This window comes from Rhinolophus sinicus, chromosome 17 (assembly GCF_057876585.1).
Source record: "Rhinolophus sinicus isolate RSI-liver-muscle chromosome 17, RSI-T2T, whole genome shotgun sequence".
Taxonomy (NCBI): Eukaryota; Metazoa; Chordata; class Mammalia; order Chiroptera; family Rhinolophidae; genus Rhinolophus; species Rhinolophus sinicus.
Window position 1 is genome coordinate 207320543 of NC_142517.1, and position 21245 is coordinate 207341787.

At 56.0% G+C, this 21245-nt stretch overlaps 3 protein-coding genes across 9 annotated transcripts in view; all 3 read left to right on the top strand.

Annotated features, from left to right (window-relative positions):
* The first annotated feature begins 2 nt into the window (after positions 1–2).
* Positions 3–9208, top strand: CHRND (cholinergic receptor nicotinic delta subunit). Of its 3 annotated transcripts, none has more exons than XM_074315023.2 (13): positions 3–552; positions 842–984; positions 1418–1462; positions 1979–2088; positions 2261–2416; positions 2629–2738; positions 3503–3703; positions 4872–4983; positions 5074–5188; positions 5837–6041; positions 6131–6249; positions 7165–7385; positions 8642–9208. In XM_074315023.2, exons 1-12 carry the CDS (start codon positions 132–134, stop codon positions 7345–7347), a joined length of 1920 nt encoding a protein of 639 aa, XP_074171124.2. In that variant the 5' UTR covers positions 3–131; the 3' UTR covers positions 7348–7385; positions 8642–9208. The 3 variants fall into 3 exon arrangements, with proteins under 3 accessions (XP_074171124.2, XP_088649960.1, XP_074171134.2); XM_088793834.1 differs by having other exon boundaries at positions 7165–7348; XM_074315033.2 differs by lacking the exons at positions 3–552; positions 842–984 and having other exon boundaries at positions 1417–1462; positions 1972–2088.
* A 3493-nt stretch (positions 9209–12701) lies between these two features.
* On the top strand, positions 12702–17931 carry CHRNG (cholinergic receptor nicotinic gamma subunit). Of its 3 annotated transcripts, none has more exons than XM_088794600.1 (12): positions 12702–12795; positions 13037–13176; positions 13433–13477; positions 13645–13754; positions 14021–14176; positions 14864–14961; positions 15286–15486; positions 15632–15746; positions 15952–16066; positions 16771–16987; positions 17198–17331; positions 17616–17931. In XM_088794600.1, exons 1-12 carry the CDS (start codon positions 12711–12713, stop codon positions 17781–17783), a joined length of 1584 nt encoding a protein of 527 aa, XP_088650726.1. In that variant the 5' UTR covers positions 12702–12710; the 3' UTR covers positions 17784–17931. The 3 variants fall into 3 exon arrangements, with proteins under 3 accessions (XP_088650726.1, XP_088650727.1, XP_019595380.3); XM_088794601.1 differs by having other exon boundaries at positions 13648–13754; XM_019739821.3 differs by having other exon boundaries at positions 12716–12840.
* Positions 17932–19395: 1464 nt separating this feature from the next.
* EIF4E2 (eukaryotic translation initiation factor 4E family member 2) overlaps positions 19396–21245 on the top strand; it is a 28006-nt gene continuing 26156 nt past the window's right edge. The window contains exon 1 of one of the 3 annotated variants that reach the window (XM_019739774.3): positions 19396–19798. In XM_019739774.3, the coding sequence (XP_019595333.1) occupies positions 19779–19798 (20 nt within the window). In that variant the 5' untranslated portion in view covers positions 19396–19778. The remainder of the gene's footprint in view (positions 19799–21245) is intronic. The other 2 variants (XM_019739775.3, XM_019739773.3) reach the window with 2 other exon arrangements.

Sequence of the window (21245 nt, forward strand, 5' to 3'; positions counted from 1 at the left end):
GTAGACATTAGCTCTCTGGGAGTAGGGCCTGCGCAGGGCCCCGCCTCCAGGAGCAGTTGACAGAGGTCACAGAGACACTGGAGAGGGCCTGCTAAGCCCCCATCTGAGCTGGCCTGTCTGCCTCCCAAGAAATGGCAGCAGCTGACCTGCCTGTCACCACTCCGCTATCCATGGCTGACCAGCACTATCCCGTGTCCAGTGCCATCACCCAGCCCTCACCCCCACCGCTAGCGCTAGCGGTGGGGAGTCCAAGCCTGGGATCTTTGCCTCATGTCCTTGGGTTTCCTCCCCGCTGGCCGGTCCCTGTCCCCACCCACCCCCTCACCACCTGCCCCTGGTTCTACCCAGCAGCAGAGTCTAGAGGTATCAGATTGCGTTTCCGGCTGCCTCTTCCTTTTGCCCCTCCCTGCCCCACTCTGCACCTGTCCCTCTGCCACCCACCCACATTTTCCAGCCTGTGGACTGGAGGGGCAGACGCAAGACCTAGTTGGAGGGACGGGATGGCGGGGCCTGTGTTAACGCTGGGGCTGCTGGCCACCGTGGTCATTTGTGGTAAGACTGGACATCACCCCACCCTGAGGTCCCTCAGGATGCCCCCCGGGGTCCCCCACTGCATGGTCCTCCGCACTCCTACATGGTGCTCCCTCCCCTAGCCTCAGGCCCCCTTCCCACTCCCCCTGCCAGTTCTCCCTGGAGGGCCCCGACAACCAGGGCCCCACTTTGGAGAGTGGTTTGATCTCCCTGCTCAGCCCAGCCCCATGGCCCAGCAGGACCTCAGGGAACCTTCCTTCCTGGGCCCCGGCCCAGGGCCCATCCCTGTCCCTGTCCCTGTCCCCCCCAGGCAGCTGGGGCCTGAACGAGGAGGAGCGACTCATCCGGCACCTGTTTGGGAAGGGCTACAATAAGGAGGTCCGGCCTGCAGCGAACCAAGAGGAGAGCATGGATGTCTCACTGGCCCTCACCCTCTCCAACCTCATCTCCCTGGTGAGAGGCCCCTCCGTGGCTAGGCTGGGGGCTGGAGGCCAGGGCCAGCTTCCTCAAGGCCTAGCTGTCTTCCAGACCGGGATGGCCATGGAGGAAGCTCAAGGCCCAGGCTGGCCTAAGGTAGCTCCTCTCCCAGGAAGTGTGCTCTGGCCTTTCTCCGTGTCCCATGCTGCCCCAGGCCTCAGGCTAAGGCCCCTTCCCCTCCAGCTGAAGCTCTGGGGTGCCCCCCATATCACACCCATGACACATTTCAGAGGCCATGTGTGCCCCCCCCGCTCTGCCCACCCAGTCCTGAGTGCTTGGGGCAGCAGCCTGGTTGGACCAGTTGCCATGGCTTCTCCTGGGTGGACGCTGGGAGGAGGTACCTGGTGAATGTGTGCATGTGAAAGAATGATGTAGGCCCCTGGGGGACAGCGCTCCTGTTTGATTACAGAAAGAAGTTGAGGAGACCCTCACCACCAACGTGTGGATTGAGCACGTAAGAACACCCCACTGAGAGCTGGGGGCTGAGGGTGCAGGACCTAGGCTCCCCTGTGCCGACTTCTGCTTGGGGATCCCCAGCCTGCTCAGACACTGTCCTCCAGGAGGGGCTGGCTCCTGCCTATAGAGAAAACCCAGGCCCAGCTGCCCTCCCCGCAGCTAGTGCAGCCGCCAGCCCAGACAGTGCCTTTGGATGGATTAGATCCTTCATCTGGGGGGAAATTGTCAAGTATCCTGATTTTATTAGAAGACACTCTCTGCCACCTGTCAGAGGTTTATGATATAGACATAAGTCTTCTGCATCCATCATGGAAACAGTGCTCCCTTAGTTGTGCAGTGTACATCCTACACAGCTGTACATGACAGACCTGAGCCCCCACTCTGTACCCACCTTCCCCAAGCCTCTCTTGCCACAGCCCTAGACCCTGTCCTGTTTTCCCTCAGGGAAACTGGGAGGAGTGAGGGAGCCCTGGCCACAGCAGAGCCCACTGCTGACATTCCTTTCAGCTTCTAGGGCTGGATAGACAACCGGCTTCAGTGGGATGAGAAAGAATTTGGGAACATCAGCGTCCTGCGCCTGCCTTCTGACATGCTGTGGCTCCCAGACATTGTGCTGGAGAATAAGTTGAGCCGCAGCCCTCTCTGGCTTCCCCTTATCACTCTGCCTCCCTTCCTTAAGCATCTTGAGCCTCCCCCTCCAGCCCCACGCTTCTGACTGCCCTCCCTCCTCTGCCTCCCCCAACCATGCCAGTCACACTGGCTGGTGTTCACTGTGGCCCTTGTTCTTGTCCCCCAGCAATGATGGCTCCTTCCAGATTTCCTACTCCTGCAACGTGCTGGTCTATCCTTCAGGCGATGTGTACTGGCTGCCGCCCGCCATCTTCCGCTCTTCTTGCCCCATCTCCGTCACCTACTTCCCCTTCGACTGGCAGAACTGCTCTCTCAAGTTCAGGTGCATCCACTTGTCCAGTCACCCCTCCCTCCAGGGTTCCCTGCCAGGGGCCGAGGGAGGTGAGTGAAGCAACCTCAGGCAGAGACCCCTGCTCTGTCCTGATTAGAGCTCCCCTCCCCCACAACGGCCTCTGAACCTCCTGTGCCAGCCTTCCCCCATCAGTAGCCCCAGCCAGTGGCTGAAGACCACCCTCTGCCCACTGCCCTCTCCAGTTCACTCAAGTACACAGCCAAGGAGATCACCCTGAACCTGAAGCAGGAAGAAGAAGATGGCCGCTTCTACCCCGTGGAGTGGATTATCATTGACCCCGAGGGCTTCACAGGTGCTGGGAGCAGCCGTTGGCGGGTGGGCAGGCCCCTCAGATGCTCTCCCATGGATACACACACATTCACGCTTACTGACACAATCCAGCACATTGAAAGGAAAAGAGGCCCGACTGGGGCCATTGTGTCTCAAAGCCAGAGACAGACGGGCACCAGTGCCCCACCCCCTGCACCTGCCGAGACCAGAAGACCCTCTGGGTCTGAGCAGGGTCCCTGGGGATAAATGTGGCCAACAAATGAGAGCGGTGGTTAGCCTTCCTTTCCCCGGAGAGGCCAGGGGTGTGGTTGGGGCTTCAGCTGTCATCCTGATAGGATGTATGTCACTCGCTCCCAAAGCCCCCGCCCCCTATCTGTGACCAGGCTCACCCTGGGACCCACTGCTCACCCTGTCTATTCAGAGAAGACTGACATCCTGCTGGTCGCAATGCTAGTACATCGCAGGTTGGGGGCGGGGGTTAGTCTCACTGTTTTGTTATCCCCAAGACTCCTTATTTGAATCAAATGTGGTCTCAGCTTCTATTTTTTCCAAGGGGGGAAAAAAATCAATCCCAGAGGAGAATATGCCCCTTGTAGATTGAAACCTCTATCTCAATCCCCAAGGAAAGACCCACAAACAGAACCTGTGCCTCCCCACCAGGGCCCCGCAGACTGACCTGGCTGTGCCTCTGGGTGGTTCTCTCTACCAGCCCCTTGTCCTGCCCTGAGGCACCCCTTCGCCCCCGTGCCCTGCCTGACCCTCAAAACATCCATGTGCTGCCCTCAGAGAACGGGGAGTGGGAGATAGTGCACCGGCCGGCCAAGGTCAACGTGGACCCCAGTATCCCGCTGGACCGTCCCGGCCGCCAGGACGTCACCTTCTACCTCATCATACGCCGCAAGCCCCTCTTCTACATCATCAACATCCTCGTGCCCTGTGTACTCATCTCCTTCATGATCAACCTGGTCTTCTACCTGCCGGCCGACTGTGAGCCTCAGCGCCCAGCCCCGCCTCCTGGGCAGCCTCTCCCCTCCCCGAGGGCAGCCCCAGCTCAGCCCCTCATTTCTTCCTAGCAGCCACCTGGGGGTCACCACCCCTGGGGCTTCCTGCCCAGGGTCCAGGCGTGAGGGGCATGTTGCCAGCCAGGGGGAGGGCTCTGTGACCCCATCCAACATCTCCCAAATGGACAGGGCCCCTGCGTGTCTCATCTCTCTTGGACCCCACTTCTGCGTCTCACGACAGGCTTCCCAAGACCCTAGCTCTGCCAGAGCAGAGATCAGGTCTGTCGTGGTCACCATGTGTGACTGGGGGCCTGGCACACAGGAGGCCATCACCTGTTGAGTCAGTGGGTGGATAATAGGATCTCTAGGAAGCCAGGGAGTGGAGGCATGCATCTTCACATACCTGGTTCTAGAAAGGCACGTGTCATCTGTGCTTACTTGGCTCCAGGATGTTTACTATGAGCAGGGCACAGCGACTCCCAGAACAAATGCCATCCAGCCCTTGCCCCTGGTAGACAGTATAGAAATTATAGGACTGGGAGCATGGCCGGGGGTTGGGGGGCAGGGGCAAGGTTTCCTGGAAGAGGCGGTGCTTGAGCTGGAGACAGTTTGAGAGGGACATTGCAGATAGAAAAGAGGCGCTGGGGCAGGGCCATGGGCCTGTGACCACATCAGCCTCTGCCAAGTGTACTCAGGAATTCAGGTGGGAAGAGCAAGGCAGTGCCAGGCTGGGGTCTTTGAGTGAAGTGCTGGGAGCTGGGGTGTTATTCTGGTGCCAGGAGCTGTCTGTGCAGCAGGGACATGCAGAGCTGTAATTTAGGAGGGCTGAGTGGTGAAGGATTGGCTAATGATAATAACTGGTGTTGGCTGAGTGACAACACCTTACCCAGTGCCAGGAGGAGTGACAACCTTAACACTCTCTCTCATCTGGTTGTTACAACACTTAACAGTTGAGAAAACTGAGGCACAGAGAGGTTAGGCTACTTGCCCAAGGTCACTCAGCCAGCAAGTGTCAGAACTGGGATTTGAACCCAGGAGCTCTAGCATCATAGCCCATGATGTTACTAGGCTCATGGCATTGTGAACAAGTAGTGTGGGGGCCATAGTGGAACCCTCTGGGACCAGAGGTCACAGCTAAGTGCGGGCTCCCCCAGGTGGCGAGAAGACGTCAATGGCCATCTCGGTGCTCCTGGCACAGTCTGTCTTCCTGCTGCTCATCTCCAAGAGGCTGCCGCCCACATCGATGGCTATCCCCCTCATCGGCAAGTGAGTGACGCCACGCCACGCGTTCACCTGCCACTCCCCATGTCTCCCTGCCACCCCATCACGGGCTTCAGGCTGAGTGTGTGCCCACAGGTTCCTGCTCTTCGGCATGGTGCTGGTGACCATGGTCGTGGTGATCTGTGTCATCGTGCTCAACATCCACTTCCGCACCCCCAGCACCCACGTGCTGTCCGAGGGGGTCAAGAAGGTGAGCTGTCAGAAGTTCAAGGACAGGCAAAACCAATCTTTAGTGATACAAGTCAGGATAGTGGTTACCTCTGGGGGGTGAGGAGAGGGTATTGATGTGGGGAGGCATGACCGAACCTTTTTAGGATGTTTAATATCTGGGTGGTGTTTATACAGTTGAATGCATCTGCAAAAATTCATCTAGCTATGCTTAAGATTTGCTCATTCTATTGTATGTTTGTTATACCTTGATTAAAAAGAAGGTGAGGACTGTGGGGGCATGATGCCCAGGAGAGGGCTGTCCTTCCCCTTGGCCACAATGGGGACCACATGGCTGTTCTGGGACTGCTGAGGGTGGATTAGCAACATTTCTGGTCTTTAAGCATTTGCAGAAGAGAACTCAGAATCTGGGGCATTTTTCTTACTCTTTTGTTTTTCATATATAATTTATTGTCAACAAATGAATTCTACTCTGTGCTGAGAGTAATATGGGAGAGCTGGAAGCAACCTAAGTGTCCACCAGTAGGGGATTAGTGGGGGGGGGGGATAATGACAGCATCAGGCTGGGGAGTATTTTGTGGTGGCCAGGAATGGAGTCACAGACATTTGATGTGTGAAGGTGACCCATGTTGGTTAAATGGCTTTCCTGTGTCCCCCTGACCTGCCACAGCTCTTCCTAGAGACCCTACCCAAGCTCCTATACATGTCCCGCCCGGCAGAGGACGGGCCCAGCCCCAGGACCCTGGTCCGGAGGAGCAGCTCCCTGGGCTACATCTCCAAGGCCGAGGAGTACTTCTCGCTCAAGTCCCGAAGTGACCTCATGTTCGAGAAGCAGTCAGAGCGGCATGGGCTGACCCGACGCCTCACCACTGCACGTGGGTCATCAGTGGCTTGGGGTTTGGCCCAGCCATGGGAGGTGGGGTGGGGGAAGACCTCATGCCCACCGATGGTTTGCTATCCACAGGCCGGCCCCCAGAAGTCTCTGAGCAGGCCCAAGAGGAGCTCTTCAGTGAGCTGAAGCCAGCTGTGGATGGGGCCAACTTCATTGTCAACCACATGAGGGATCAGAACAATTACAATGAGGTGAGTAGCCACAAGGTTGCCATGTACAGGTGTTCAAGTAGTGCACTGATCAAGTGTATCCTATCTTAGCGGGGCACAGTTCCCCTCAGAGACACATACCAATTTAGGTGGAGTTCCCAGTGGGTACAGAGTCCAGGCCCCCCAGATAGGGGGAGCCCTTGCCTAGAACCCCATAGCAGCACACTGGACCTGGTACACACTCGGGTATATACACACCCAGCTCCACCCTGTTGGGGGCACACCCTGACATCCCTTAGGGTCCCTTCTTTCTCTCAGCTGCCAATCATTTTCTATCCCTGCTCAACTCCAAGCCAGATACTCCAGACACAGCCAGATATAGGCAGCCTTCTAGGGTTGTTCAGTATTACACAACTTTCTAAAATTCTCTCTTGAGAAAGAGCACCTTTTCCCACTTCACAAATGGGCTACCATGTTTCCCCAAAAATAAGACTGGGTCTCATATTAATTTTTGCTCCAAAAGACACATTAGGGCGTGTTTTCAGGTGATGTCTTATTTTTTCATGTACAACAATCTACATTTATTCAAATACAGTCATGTTGTCTTCTTCTGGAATATCGTCATAACGTACTAAATGCGTCCGTCTGACTGACAATCTTAATTGGGGCTTATTTTCGGGGTAGGTCTTATTTAGGGGGAAACACGGTGGCAGGAGTGCTGACTGGCTGGGACGGAAGCTGTGACCCTGCTCTCGGTCTCCTAGACAGACAGAATGACCAGCTCTGCCTGTGGATGGGGGGCGGGGGGAATGCAGTACGTCCCCTTTGCTGCAAGCCAGAGGCAGCCCCGACAGATATGCCAAGGCCATGCCTGTCACTAAGCCCAGCTTGGGGTGCAGGTCTTGTGATCTGAGGGCCCTCTTCACCCCACTCTCTGCTGCCCCACTCTGTCCCCAGGAGAAGGACTGTTGGAGCCAGGTGGCCTGCACAGTGGACCGACTCTGCCTGTTTGTGGTGACGCCCATCATGGTGGTGGGCACGGCCTGGATCTTCCTGCAGGGCGCCTACAACCAGCCTCCACCTCAGCCTTTCCCCGGGGACCCCTTCTCCTACCTGGAGCAGGATAAGCGCTTCATCTAGAGTGGGCCTGCCCTGCCAGGCCTGGCCCAGCTCTCCGGGTAGCTTTGGGTGGGGCTTTTGGCCTGAAAGGGATGGGCCTTGGGGGTTGCTGGGGAGGGGAGTGTAGCCATATGGACAAGGGTGTCTGAGAAAGGACAAGCTTTTCCTGGGGAAGCCAACTCCTGGCCCTGAAACTTGAGCCCTGTTGGTCCTTTGAGGCTGGGGCGGAGATGAGCTGAGCTTTCTCGCCTCGCAAGGAAGGGAGACCAAGGAAGGGAGACGATGTCCTCAACAATGATTCCTTTGCAAATAAAGACAGGGCCACTTGAGAAGGCCTGAGAGTGGACGTTGGCTGGGGGGTGGGGCAGAACGATTTGGGAAGAGGCAGGGGGTTGGCTCAGGGACCAGGGAGGATACCACTCAAGCTGGCCTTTTGGGACCCCTCTGTGAGAAAGACGGAGGCCTCTTCTTGCCACCCCCTCCCCCAGGTATGTGTAGAGCAAGTGGGATCCTGTGCCTTCACGTCCTGGTTCCTCTAGCCACCCTCCACCTGTCAACCCCTCAGTCTTGGGCTTCTGAGGCCCCACCTGGAGCTGAGGTTGGGGGCACCTCTCTCTCTAAGCCCCTTAGGGAAGGAGGCTTTGGCAGGGGTGGGAACACCAGGGCTGCAGAAAGGCCTTTAGAGTCCTTTTTGTCTTGACCAGTCTGTCGGGGTCTTTCTGGGAAGCTGAGGACTGGGGTGGAAGGGTTGGACCCAGCGCCCACAGAGGCCAGAGGTCAACCCATCCACCTCAGCTCACATGCACCAACCTAGAGCCCCAAAACTCGGCCCTCCCCTAGGAGTGTCCTCTCTTGGGCACCTAGTCCTCCTGCCCAAAATAGGGTTACCAGGCAAGATTTGGGATATACTTACACTAAAAAATAATTCATGTTTGTCTGAAATTCAAATTTAACTGGGCATCCTATATATTTATTTGCTAAATCTGACAACTCTACCCCAAAGGGAGCCCCTACCAATCTTGAGGGCCAAAGGCTGAGACCACAGAAGCTGGGAGATAAGGTTCTATAAGGTACCCCACCTTTGGAATGGCCCCCGTGGTCCCCACCTCCTGGTATTCACACCCTGTGTAGTGCCCTCCACACCATACCAGGGTTGGTCTGTGTGACCAATACAATGAGGCAGAAGTGATGTTATGTCACTTCCGAAATTAGGTTATAAAAGACATTTCTCTCTCTCTCTCTCTCTCTCTCTCTCTCTCTCTCTCTCTCGCTCTCTCTCTCTCTCTCATTCTCGCTCTCACTTTGGGGAAGCCAGCTGGCATGCTGAACACTCTATGGAGAGTCCCACAAGTTAAGGAACTGAAGCCTCCTGCCAACAAGTACATGAGTGAACTTGGAAGTGGGTTCTCCAGCCCCAGCGGGGCCTTCAGATGAGATCACAGCCCCATGACAGCCCCTGAGCCAGAACCACTCAGCTAAGCTGCTCCTGGATTCCTGACCCCCAGAAACTGCGGGAGATAATACATATTTGTTATTTAAGAGACAAAGTTTTGGGGTAGTTTATAGCAGTGTGACCTTGGATGAGCCACTCCTCATCTCTTAGCTTCAGTTTTCTCATCTGTAAAATGAGCATAAAATAAGTCTCATAGACATAGACAATAGTTTAGTGGTCCGGGGAGGGGGTTCTAGAAGAGGGTAAATGGGGTGAAATATATGGTGATGGAAGGAGAACTGACTCTGGGTGGTGAACACATAATGTGATATATGGATGATGTGATACAGAATTGTACACCTGAAATCTATGTAACTTTACTAACAATTGTCACCCAATAAACTTGAATAAAAAAATAAGTCCCACTCGTGGGGTGTTGTGAAAATCGAACTGCTAGTTGGCTTGAAGTATTTACATGTGTCTTGCAAATTTAAGGGGTAGTTTGTGTTTTATTTTACTTTGTTTTTAATCTCATTCCTCATCTGTGGGCCTCAGTCCGGGAGGATGGGGCTCTGACGAGGGTCTCTGACATCTAAGCCGGGCATGGTGACTGAGAGAGGATCGGAGCAGGCATAGAGGCCCAGTTATTCACCTCCTGAAGTACAGGAAGAAGGTCTTCACAGCTCAACCCATTTCCCTCGGAGGAGTCGATGACCTCATGAGCTCAGGTGTGCAGAGGTGACATTTTAATTTTTCCATGGAACTGAGGGAAAAAGACCAAAACTGACCCCTGCTTACTTTTGCCTTCCAATACGAATCATCCACAAATTCAAGGTACAATTTTTAAAAATTATTTGTTTTTTTCAGTTACAGTTGACAATATTATTTTATGTTAGTGTCAGGTGTACAGCATAGTGGTTTGACATTTATATAATTCATGCAGTGATCCCCCTGACTAGTCTACCACCCACCTGGGACTATACATAGTTGTTGCAATATTATTGACTATATTCCCTGTGCTGTGCTTTACCTCCCCATGACTATTTTGTAACTACCAATTTGTACTTCTTAATCCCTTCAGCTTTTTCATCCAGCTCCCCAACCCCCCTTCCCTCTGGCAATTAAGATACAAATTTTTAATTTCCCCCCTTTGAATAGAAAAACTAGCGTGGACTTACACCCGTCAGATGAGCAGGAAGCCCAGACCAACTCTAGGAGGGTCCCTGTCCCCTGCCCAGAGACGAAACGGAGCCTGGATTACAGATCCCGCGGCCATTGTTGTTGCTTCTCTCTGCCACACGGTGGTGCTGTTGGCAGCCGGTCTTACACATTCCAATCGCCAGGTAAAGGCCCTGCTCAGGTGGCTGTGAGCCTTCCAGAAAAGACCACCCCAAAAGCTCATACCCCACTAAAAGTGCGTCTTGTGTAGGGACCCAGAGTCACAGTGGGTCCCCCAACAGTACCCACTCGCCCAACACTCTAGCCCCAGCGTGCTGTCAGGACTGGTCCACTCTCTGGGTGATATGAAACTCTTACCTCCTTCCCTCCACAAGAAGTCACACCTACAAGGGTCAGCTTTCTGTGAAGGCAGGGGTGTCCCTACACACTCCCCAAGCCCACAGGGCTACCCACCTTCTTTCAAAGGGCAATTAATCCATTAAGATTGCATTGGGCTGCAAGGAACAAAAAATTCCAAGAACCATGGTTTAAACAAAAAGGTTTCCTCTTTCTCACAGAATAAGAATTGTGAGGGAGTGGTTGCAACATTGGGTCATCTGTCCCATGAAGCTATTAGGGACCAGGCTTGTTGCACGAGGTTGCAAGCTGACTGCCACAGCTCCACACTTTACCTCTACGTTCAACACAGGAAAGAAGCAGCCATTTCTGATCCCTTGTATTAGAAAGCAAAAGCTTTCCCCTGAAGCCCTTCAGCCCCTTGGCCAACTTCTGCAGACATCCTTTGGTCAAGATGTTATCATATGGCCACCCCTATCTGCAAGGGAGCCTGGGAAATGAACATTTCACTTTTCTAGCCTTTAGAGTACAAGGTGGTGATGGAGGAATTGTTAGATTACAGATAATGCCTACAGAAGATTTTCTCTTAATGGGTCCCATACCTACCCCTTAACCTTTCCAGGGCAGAAACCACCACTTCTAAAAGAAAATGCACCTTCCTGAGAACCAGGGAGATTTCTCAGTCTCTCTCCAAGAGCAGAGAGGAGAGAAAACAGGAGCTGAATTCTTAATACGTAGGGAGGTGGCATAATTCACATCAGAGGGAAGTCAGTCTCCATAATCTTCTTCTCTCCCAGACACTTGTGGGAAACGGAAAGAGGAAAATCAGAAATGTTGAAGCATCAGCTGCACCATCTTTGCCTGGGTGGTCCTGAGGAAGGGAGTGGAGAAAGGTGGTCCATTATTTAGCAGAAGCCATTAATGATCTTTGGCAAAGTATGGTCCTGGAGGGGAGTGGACGGGGGAAGAGCTTTGCGCTGCAAAATGGATGAGAGAATTGAGTCTGGAGGCACCAGAGGGCAAAGTGAGGAGAGGGGCCATTGGCTTTGTAAACTCCAGAGAAAGTCAGTTAGATGTGTGGTGAGATCAAAGCTTGGGGTGGAGGGAGGTGTCAAGAAAACCTGAGTGTGGGGCCTGACAGGTGAGCCACCCACAAGGTAACATAGTGAAAGCAGATGACCAGGAAAGCAGCTGCCAGGACTATAGCCTCCTTCCTCCCCCCAAGTCCTGATGAAGACAGGAGGAATTTGTGGCCTTCCTGCAAGGGGCTGGGATCCGAGCCAAATTCACTTGGATTTCCAAGGACAGGGCATGTTGGCTGATTTCCGGTTTACTAACACACTGAAATGCCACAGACATCATTCATTTATGGGTTGAGGGACATGTCCTCAAATGGTGCTTTCTTCCAGCCCTCAGAGGCATTCGCCATCCTAGGCCCCAGGAGCCGAAGGGTGGGTGTTACAGATTGGGAACCTGTGCTTTCTGTCTTGCCCATGAACTGGGCCATGCTGACCTGTCTGCTTGGAATAGATGATCAGAAGACAGGTGGTCTGAGCCTGTGGTCATGACTGTTGGCTCCTATATCAGCCTCAGCCCCATTCTTCCCCTGACCACAATCCATCAAAGAGAATGGAGCTTGTTTCCCAGCCCTTCTGGTTCTCCTTCTCTGGGGGGCAACAACCTCAACCTTGTGGGTTCAAGTGATCAGATTAGGTGTATCCCGGGTGCCCCTAGTCTAGTTCTGTGCCTGCCACATGCTGGGAACTCCATAAGTCTGTGGATGATTTCATAAATACTGAGGCCTCATGGAGGCGCCCCTATTCAGAGGCTGTCCTATTCACAAGAGCCCTGAATTCCAGATCTTTCTCAGCCCTCCTTCCTACAAAGCTTACCAGGCTGGGACCCACACCTCAGAAACAGGGAGTACCCTGACCTGGCACCCTAATTTGTGTTAAGATGTCAAAGCCTAGGGGACATGAGGCATTTTTCTTGTGGGCATTTTACCCTCCAGTGTCTTGGCCCAGTGGAGTGACCCATGAAGACGTCAAGCTGATAGGAGAGGTTTGGGGTCCTCAACCATGTCACAGAGAAACTCAGGTACAAACATACCTAACCAAAAGCCTTCACACCTCCCCAAATCCTGACCCGCTGGAGGGAGCCGGAGGGAGCCTTCCTCAGCACTCCACCTCCTCTCTCCCACATCCTCAGCTCCCCAGCTGGACCATGAATGGAGGGCTGGGACCACTGAGTCTGAGTGGAGATGGAAGCTGGACCATGTCTGTTGGGACAGACAGGGCTCCTCTGCCCCTCCTCTGCTCAGGTAACCTGAGCCTGGCATTGTGTCCATCCTGGGACAGCTGACAGGGCTGTGGTCAGACAGCTGGTGGGGCTGGGCCGGCTTGGCAGGGCTGGCTGGGGTGGGAGTGTGGGCTGTTACATGAGACACAGAGTGTACATCTCAGACCTGGGGAGCTGCCGTCCCACCCCTGTCACTGTGGAGAGCTGTGGCACCATGCACAGGGGTCAGAGGCAGCTGTTCCTCCTGCCACTGCTGGCTATCTGCCTGGGTGTGGACACAGGGGGCTGGGGGCCTGGGGAAGCCCGGAGCAGGGGTCCAAGGCCTTAGGGTGTGGAGGGCCTGCAGGGCTATTGGAGCCTGCCTCCAACCCCCGCTCCCTGCCTTTCCATGTCACATCCTCCCATGGCCTCCCTCTTTTTCTGCCCCAAAGCCCCTGCACCCAGGCTCACGGCTGTCTGTTGCAGGAGCCCAGGGCAGGAACCAGGAAGAGCGTCTGCTGGCAGACCTGATGCGTGACTACAACCCCCACCTGCGGCCCGCCCAGCGTGATTCGGACGTGGTGAACGTCAGCCTGAAGCTCACCCTCACAAACCTCATCTCCCTGGTGAGCCACAGGCCTGCAGGAGGGCGAGGGAGGAGGGGGCCAGGGCACAAGGCCCTGGGACCTGCTACGGAGATGGAGGCGCTGCTCCAGCAGCCAAGGTGGGGAGGGCCCCACAGGGGAGATGCCAAGGTGCTGAAACACTCCCATGGAGGCTTCCCAGGAGGCTGGGGTCCTGTGGGACCCAACAGTGGCCTGTAGGGATTAACATCTGGGGAGGGCAAGTGACGGGGCCTTATCCGTCGGTCTGCACCTCCAGAACGAGAGAGAGGAGGCCCTCACCACCAACGTTTGGATAGAGATGGTAAGAGACCACTCTGCCACCCTCTTTCCCTCTATCAGGTCATCTACCATGGGGCCCCAAGACCTGTTCCCCTCCACCCCACCTTTTCTGTCCCCCCTGGGCTGGGCTCCTGTTCTTGGGGTATGTGGCACCACAGAGCAGGGGCCTGGCAATCCTCCCCCCTGCAGCAGTGGTGTGACTATCGCCTTCGCTGGGACCCACGAGACTACGAAGGCGTGTGGGTCCTGAGGGTGCCCTCCACCATGGTGTGGCGGCCAGATGTCGTGCTGGAGAACAAGTGAGGAGGGGCGCACGCAGGGTGGGGGACGAAAGTACAGAAGGGCAGAGCCCAGCGGGAGAGGAGCCTGGCGGGGTGGGAGTGGCAGGGGTTGCTGGGGGCGGGACATGGTTCCTGTGTCCAGGTGGAGATCAGGCAGAGGCATGGCCCCTGGGACAGGTTGGTGTCCCAGGCGCCATCCACACACAGCAGAGGCTGGCGGGTCTCAGGTGTGCCGGGGCTATTGAGGGCATGAACCTCAGACTCATGGTCTGGTCTATGCGCAGTGTGGATGGCGTGTTCGAGGTGGCTCTGTACTGCAATGTGCTTGTGTCTCCTGACGGTTGCGTCTACTGGCTGCCGCCCGCCATCTTCCGCTCCGCCTGCCCTGTCTCCGTCACCTACTTCCCCTTCGACTGGCAGAACTGCTCGCTCATCTTCCAGTGAGGCCATTTATTGGGGCGAGGGGGCATTTAGGGAGCTGCCCCGAGAGGGACTCTGGCAGGGTGGGGGACATGTGGCTTCTGGCTGGGGCCCTGACTCCATCTCCTGGGACCTCTGTGCCCATCTCAGGCCGGGACACCTGAACGTGCCCATGTCCCAGTCCTCTCACTCCTCCAACTTCACTGCCTTAGTTTCCCTGCCTGTGCACGAAGGAGAGAAATGAATGTTTCTCAGTTTTCTCATCCATAGATGTGCGAAGGGGCGTCTGGGTGAGGGTCTTCCCCAGTTTAGAGGAGCAGTCTTTTCATAGGGAGAACTTGAAGATAAACCCTCCTCAGTAAACAGACCCCAGAACTACAGACGAGATTTCCTCTGTTCTGACCACTGGTCCCTCCTGCCCCTGAGGCAGTGGGAGGGCAGAACACATAGTGGCCCCAGGCCCTTGGATACCAGGCGCCAGCACTGAGCCTCAGCCTCCTGGCCCTTCCACTCAAACTTCCCCAGACCCCAAAGTGCTGCCAGGTCCCCCCTCATCTTGCTGCCAGGTTTTGTGGAGAACTAAGAAATTCTTGGCTGCACTTTTTGTGGCAAAACTGCCCCCAGTGGCCCTCAGATGACCGTCTAGTGTGACCTCATGGGTGGGTCCACACCACTCAGATTTATCCTCTTTCCTCCCCATTTACTAGATCCCAGACCTACAGCACCAACGAGATCAATTTGCAGCTGAGCCAGGAAGAGGGTCAGACCATTGAGTGGATTTTCATTGACCCTGAGGCTTTCACAGGTAACCTCCACCCAGGACCCTGACTGGGCCTGGCTGGGGGTGCAGGGCAAGACCAAGTTCATGCCCTTTCCCATATGACTCAAAATGAAAGCTACATTAAACCATAAAATATGTTTTTTTAAGGCCCAACAAAGTTCTGATTTCCCCCGTGGTAATGACTCCCATTTTGGAGGCAGAGGGACTAAGGGTACAATCTCCCACACTGTTTCTGTCCCTCCATGGCAATCTTTCGGGCACACGCTGGCCACTCTGCAGCTGGGTCACTCAGGCTGCAGGGGTCTGCCCAGCCCACTCCCTGTGCCCACCATGCCCTGCCGCCCACAGAGAACGGGGAGTGGGCCATCCGGCACCGGCCGGCCAAGATGCTGCTGGACAGGGTGGCGCCGGCCGAGGAGGCGGGTCACCAGAAGGTGGTCTTCTACCTGCTCATTCAGCGCAAGCCCCTCTTCTATGTCATCAACATCATTGCGCCCTGTGTGCTCATCTCGTCTGTCGCCATCCTCATCTACTTTCTTCCTGCCAAGGGTACCTGAAGCCTGCGGGAGGGGCGCCATGGCCTGGGCCGGCAGCACGGGGAGCAGCTGGGAGGGCACAGAAGGCACCAGGGGCGGGGGCGGTGCCCCACAGCAGGGACACAGCCCTGCTCTGAGGGCCTGTCTGTCACGGGCAGCGGGCGGCCAGAAGTGTACCGTCGCCATCAATGTGCTCCTGGCCCAGACCGTCTTCCTCTTCCTTGTGGCCAAGAAGGTGCCTGAGACCTCCCAGGCAGTGCCACTCATCAGCAAGTAAGCCTGGGCCTCACGCCGTGGCCCACCTCTTGCCCTCCCTTCTTGGGCACTACCTTCCTGTGACCCTGCCCCCACCATTCTCCATACCAGCGCCTCCCCCCAAGGGCTCTGGATGGAGCAGCCGCTAAGGGTGGGAGTGGTGTCTGGGGCTGCAGTGCCCGAGGGCCAGCCCTGCCCCCTGCCTACCCCCCACCCCCGGCAGGTACCTGACCTTCCTCCTGGTGGTGACCATCCTCATTGTGGTGAATGCTGTGGTCGTGCTCAACGTGTCATTGCGGTCCCCCCACACACACTCCATGGCCCGCCGGGTCCGCAAGGCAAGGCCCCTCCCTGCCTACTCCAGCATCTTCCTGCCTAGTCCACTCCCATGCTCCTTCCTCTGCACCCCTGTCCCTACTCACATTCCTCACCTGCCACATTTAGCAGCAAATCTGCCATGTGTGTATCTTGAGGCATGTGCCCAAATGGATTAATTGTAACACTGAGTGTTTACCAACTAACTGGCTGGCATATTACACATACTAACTTACTTAATCGTCATACAACCTCTATGCAGTGGGTATTAGTATCATCTCCATGTTACAGATGAGGAAACAGAGAGGTTAAGTAGTTTACCCAAGGTCACACAGCTAGAAAGTAGAGGACGCAGGATTCTGACCAGGCAGTCTGGCTCCAGAGCCTGTGTGATCTGCAGCCAACCTGTAGTCATCAGCTGGAGCCCTTGTCACAAATGCAGATTCCCAGGTCCCCCACCATATCCTGGGCTAGAATAGCAGGAGTGGGGCTGAGGAACCTGTACTTGGAATAAGTGCCCTGGTGATTCTGATGTGCACAAAAATTTGGGGACCCGGCCTCAATGCCTGGCACAGAACAGCTGAGCTGGATTGGGGCCAGCCACTGCCCCCAATGTGCTGCCCCCAGCATGCTCTGGCAGCATGAGCCCTTCATGCCAACCTTCACCTCCTGCTCTGAAGCCCAGCCTGGCTGCCAAGCTAAACCACCCAGGACATCCCCTCTCCAGGTGTTCCTGCGGCTCCTGCCCCAGCTGCTGCGGATGCACCTTCGCCCGCTGGCCGCAGCGGCTGTGCAGGACGCTCGGCCCCGGCTGCAGAATGGCTCCTCCACTGGGTGGTCAATCACCAGTGGGGAGGAGGCGGCTCTCTGCCTGCCTCGCAGTGAAGTCCTCTTCCGGCAGCGGCAGCGCAATGGGCTGGTGAGGGCAGCACTGGAGAAACTAGGTGAGGCAGAGTGTGACACTGGGGACACTCTTCCCCAGGGACTCCATACAGGGGAGGCTGCCTGTTGGCCAAAGCAACAGGCACTGCAAATGAGTGTTGGGCAAGCATCCAGGTTGGGGAGAGAGGGGGTGGGGTCCCTAAGGAGAGGCTACCTTTTCTGCTTGTTTCTCCTCCTTTCTACTCCCAAACTTCACCCTGTCATCTCATTAGAGAAAGGCCCGGAGCCAGGGCAGAGCCAGGAGTTGTGTGGCAGCCTGAAGCAGGCTGCCCCAGCCATCCAGGCCTGTGTGGACGCCTGCAACTTCATTGCCCGCGCCCGACGCCAGCAGAGTCACTTTGACAGTGTAAGCTAGTCTGGGGTGGGAAGGACGATGGAGTATTTGGTGAGGGCTTGGACCTGACATTGGGGCAGGATGAATGGAGTGGTCATGGTAGGGCAACGGGGTAGAAAAATAGAATTGGGAGTGGGGAGGGGATCATGAAAGAAGCCAGGCTGAGGTCTGGAAGTAGGCGAGAAGGGCCCAAGGAAATGGAGAATGGAGGCTTGCTGGGGGGCCAAGGATGGCTCAGGGAGCCAGGGCAGGCTTGGTGCCACGGCGGGTCATCCCACCTTGCCTCCCACCTGCAGGGCAAGGAGGAGTGGTTCCTGGTGGGACGCGTGCTGGACCGTGTCTGCTTCCTGGCCATGCTCTCCCTCTTCGTCTGCGGCACTGCTGGCATCTTCCTCATGGCCCACTACAACCGGGTGCCTGCCCTGCCATTCCCTGGAGACCCCCGCCCCTACCTGCCTGACTGAGCCAACCAATTGCTATGAGCCATGTGGAGTCTTATCCGCTTTGTTCTTCTGCTGAGGTCATGAGCATGCTCTTTGGGAAGCACCCGTCAGGGCCATGGAAGCCAAACAGCACTGAGAAAAGCTGGAGAAATAAAGAGACGGAGCTGGAGTCCTGGAGTGGTTGGCGATGGGCTGAGGGCAGGGTGTGCTGTGGAGGTCAGCATCCGTGTGACAGTGGCTAGCTAACCTTGGCACTCCCCTCACTTCAGTGATGCATTATCAGCTTCCATGATTTTTGAAGCCCTAACAACTCCGTTTTTGCATGATGCCCCCAACTAAGTAAGGTCCTGTCCCTCCAGGCCTGGGCCTCCCTTCCTCTTTATGAGTTCCTGAAGGAGGGAAGTCAAGAGAAATGTGAAGAGTAGCAGCCAATGCTCTCTCAAAAGAAGAGCAACAGCCCACTCCAGCTGCCATCTCCCTCCCCTGCCTTTGGGTGCTGTAAGCACCCAGCACTCACCTGCACCAGTGACCTTCCTGTTCATTGATCACAAAAGAGTTCATGAGTTTTACTATCTTTTTTCATTGTTAAGATAAGAGCTTCTCACAGCATCATGGAAAAGCAAGAGCCACTATATCCCCAAATTTCAGACTGGCAAATTGGGGCCCAGAATAAGGGGTTTCCCAGAACACTGGTGGCTAAATAAGGTTTGGAGTCCAGAATGACCAATTCTGACCCAATCTTAGACACTCTAAGATTCCACAGCCTGGAAAACAGACCTCTCTTCCTTCTCTTCTCAAAGGCCGGGAAATTTGCACTGGTCCCACAGGATGGTTAAGGAAGAGCTAGGTAAGGGAGGCGGGGAGGGGACAGGGAACTGCTGGGCTCTGCCTTTAGAGAGGAGACACTGACCAGCCTCCCTGTATCCCGCTTGGGAAACAATGGCCAGCTGACCGCCTTCCTGGGGGAGAGGGGAGACACTGCTTGGAGAGTACAGGTGGGGTCAGAGTTGTTGGTGACAACAGGGTAAAAACTTTGGCAAGTCATTTGTGCTCCCTGAGCCTGCTTTCTCATCTGTAACTAAGGGCACAGATATCAGCTCCTATCTACCCTCATCACAGGATCAAAGGCACCTGATGAAGGTGATTCAAAACTGTGAAAGTGACATACAAAGACCTGACAATGGGATGTTGTTGGGGAAAGGGAAGATCCCGGAAATAACCCCCTCTCCCAAGTTCAGGGTTGCTGACTTTGGGGCTCAGTCACCAGCAGGTTCATTTCCTTCACTCCATTGTGTGCCCCGTGCACCTGCTGTGTGTTTGGAGCAGAGACTTTTATCCAGGAGGCAATTTGATGATGGTGGGACCCGCTCTGGTTCCTGTTAGCCTCTTACTAGCTTTGTCACCTGGGATGAATCTCTCAACCTCTCTGACTGCTTCAGAGGGCGGAGCTTATTAGCTCTGTGGCTCTTGGCACCAGTAAGCAATGATTAACAGTAACTACCACTTGCAGAGGGTTATCATGTCCAGCGCCTGACACTCATTATCCGGTTAAATCTACACGTCAACCTGAAGAGGCAGGTACTATATAGTATACAGTATCCCCAGTATCAAAGCGGAAACTGCCCCGGGGAGGTTAAGAGAGTCCAGGATCGTTCAGCCCGCGCCGGGCATGGGGTCTGGCTCCGCACCACGCTGAGTGCAGAGGCCGCGCGGGCAGCAGCGCGGCGCAGCCTCTTCCTCGGAGCTGCCACCGCACGGGAACGCTTCCTGGGGGCCGCACGGCGGCTGGGCAGGCGGGGAGCGACGGGGCAGAGCCGCTGCCAGCGGCGGGGGCCGCCCGCACGCACAGCCGCCTCCGCGCAGCCGCCCTGGGCAGGACGCCGGGATGCCCGACCCCCAACCGGGCCAGCGCGCCTACGTTCCGATGCACAGCGCGCAACCGGAAGTGGCCGGGCCCTAGGCGGAGGGACCGGCGGAGCGGAAGTCAGTCCGTGAGGCAGTGGCGACGACGGGAGGATGAACAACAAGTTCGACGCGTAAGTGGCGCGTGGCCGCCTCCCGGGACCCTTTCCCCCAACCGTTCCCCGCGCCGGCCCCCGCCGCGACCCGCGGCGACACCAGGTCGACGGCGCCGGCCTCCCTGCCGGGCTCGGGCTGCGGGCTGGATCCGGCCCAGGCGGCCGGTGGGGAGAAGGGGACTGGGGAGGCGGGGTGCAGGGGCCCGGGGACCCCAGGGCCGTCGGGGCCGAGCGTGCAGCGCGGGGGCCGGGGGCCGGGGCGGCGTGGTTGTGCCCAGGAGGCTTTCGGACTCCTAGCCCCGCGGGTGCCGGTTGCCAACGGGGTGGCAGGGCGGAGACGTCGGCGGTTTGGGTGTTTCCGCAGCCTGGCTGTTCCTGAATTTCCGAACCCAGCTTTCCTCACACACTCGTTCTGGCCCGGGCAGGTCACCTCCCCGCTCTGGGTCTCAGTTTTCTCATCTGCGAAGTGGGGACGGTAATAGAGCCCGTGGCGTAGAGGTGTGACGAGGCAGTGAGGAAATGTGGCTGCTGGGCTCAGCCCTGACGGAGTGCTCGTCGTCGTCCTGAGACCCTTCCTGCTTCCTTCCTCGTCCCCCGCCTTGTCCCCTCCAACTCACTCTCCAAGAGCTGCCCAGCTTCTTGCCCAAAGGATATACTTGTCATTGCCCGGCCCTGCACTGCTGTGTATGTTCTGATTCCTGGCTCCAGCATCAGGTTGGAGATGCAGAAAGAAAAGGCCAAGTAGTGTTGCATATTTTCCCCCAGCGATTGTATCTTAAGGTAGATGATGGCCTTAGCCCTCTTCTAGGAAATCTGTCTTTCCCGAAGACCTGCATTCCCAGCCCCACACCCACCAATTACCACTTATTTGACAGCGGAAAAATTACCCCGTCTCTGAGCCATTGGTACCCAAGCCACATTAGTGGTTAGTGCCCTGCTACCACCCTGCTGCCACACAGGGGTGTGATAGGGGTCAAATCACATGCAGCCTTGCTTAACGGTACTTGGTAAAGTGCTCAGTAGTGAGGTATGAATGTAAAGTGGAATTGCTATTAGTTTAGGTTGTGACAGGCTGCGGCTGGTGGGGAGTTGGTTTTCTCCCAGCGCCGTGAATGCTGGTGCGCACGTTCAGAGGTCCTGGATGCCCACGTTGCAGGCAGCCCCTCAGGACTGTTTCGGTTGCTGAGAGGGCTCTTCTAGTAGCTTTTGGCAGAGTGCGTCTGCAGCCTGCTGGATAGCTGAGCCCATCTCTGCACCAACCCCCGCCCCCATCATAAACCCTGCAACACCTAGCTCCACACCTGAGTCCTGCCTCAGTGTACTTTCCTGCCAGTCCTCTGTCCCCTTCCTTCACTGAATGGAACAAATCAAAGTTTTATCTTAAGGCACTTTATGGGTCATGTGGCCCAGTCCTGCCCAAATCATTTGGAGGTCTGCAGTAAGCTAATTGAAGAATGGTAATAAT

Bases quoted from the DNA above. Each gene is read 5' to 3' on its own strand.
- CHRND (XM_074315023.2), top strand. From the start codon at position 132: ATGGCAGCAGCTGACCTGCCTGTCACCACTCCGCTATCCATGGCTGAC. The intron at 553-841 runs GTAAGACTGGAC...TGTCCCCCCCAG, and splicing joins GGCCACCGTGGTCATTTGTG to GCAGCTGGGGCCTGAACGAG. The intron at 2,417-2,628 runs GTGCATCCACTT...TGCCCTCTCCAG, and splicing joins AACTGCTCTCTCAAGTTCAG to TTCACTCAAGTACACAGCCA.
- CHRNG (XM_088794600.1), top strand. From the start codon at position 12,711: ATGAGACACAGAGTGTACATCTCAGACCTGGGGAGCTGCCGTCCCACC. The intron at 14,962-15,285 runs GTAACCTCCACC...TGCCGCCCACAG, and splicing joins TGACCCTGAGGCTTTCACAG to AGAACGGGGAGTGGGCCATC. The intron at 17,332-17,615 runs GTAAGCTAGTCT...TCCCACCTGCAG, and splicing joins AGCAGAGTCACTTTGACAGT to GGCAAGGAGGAGTGGTTCCT.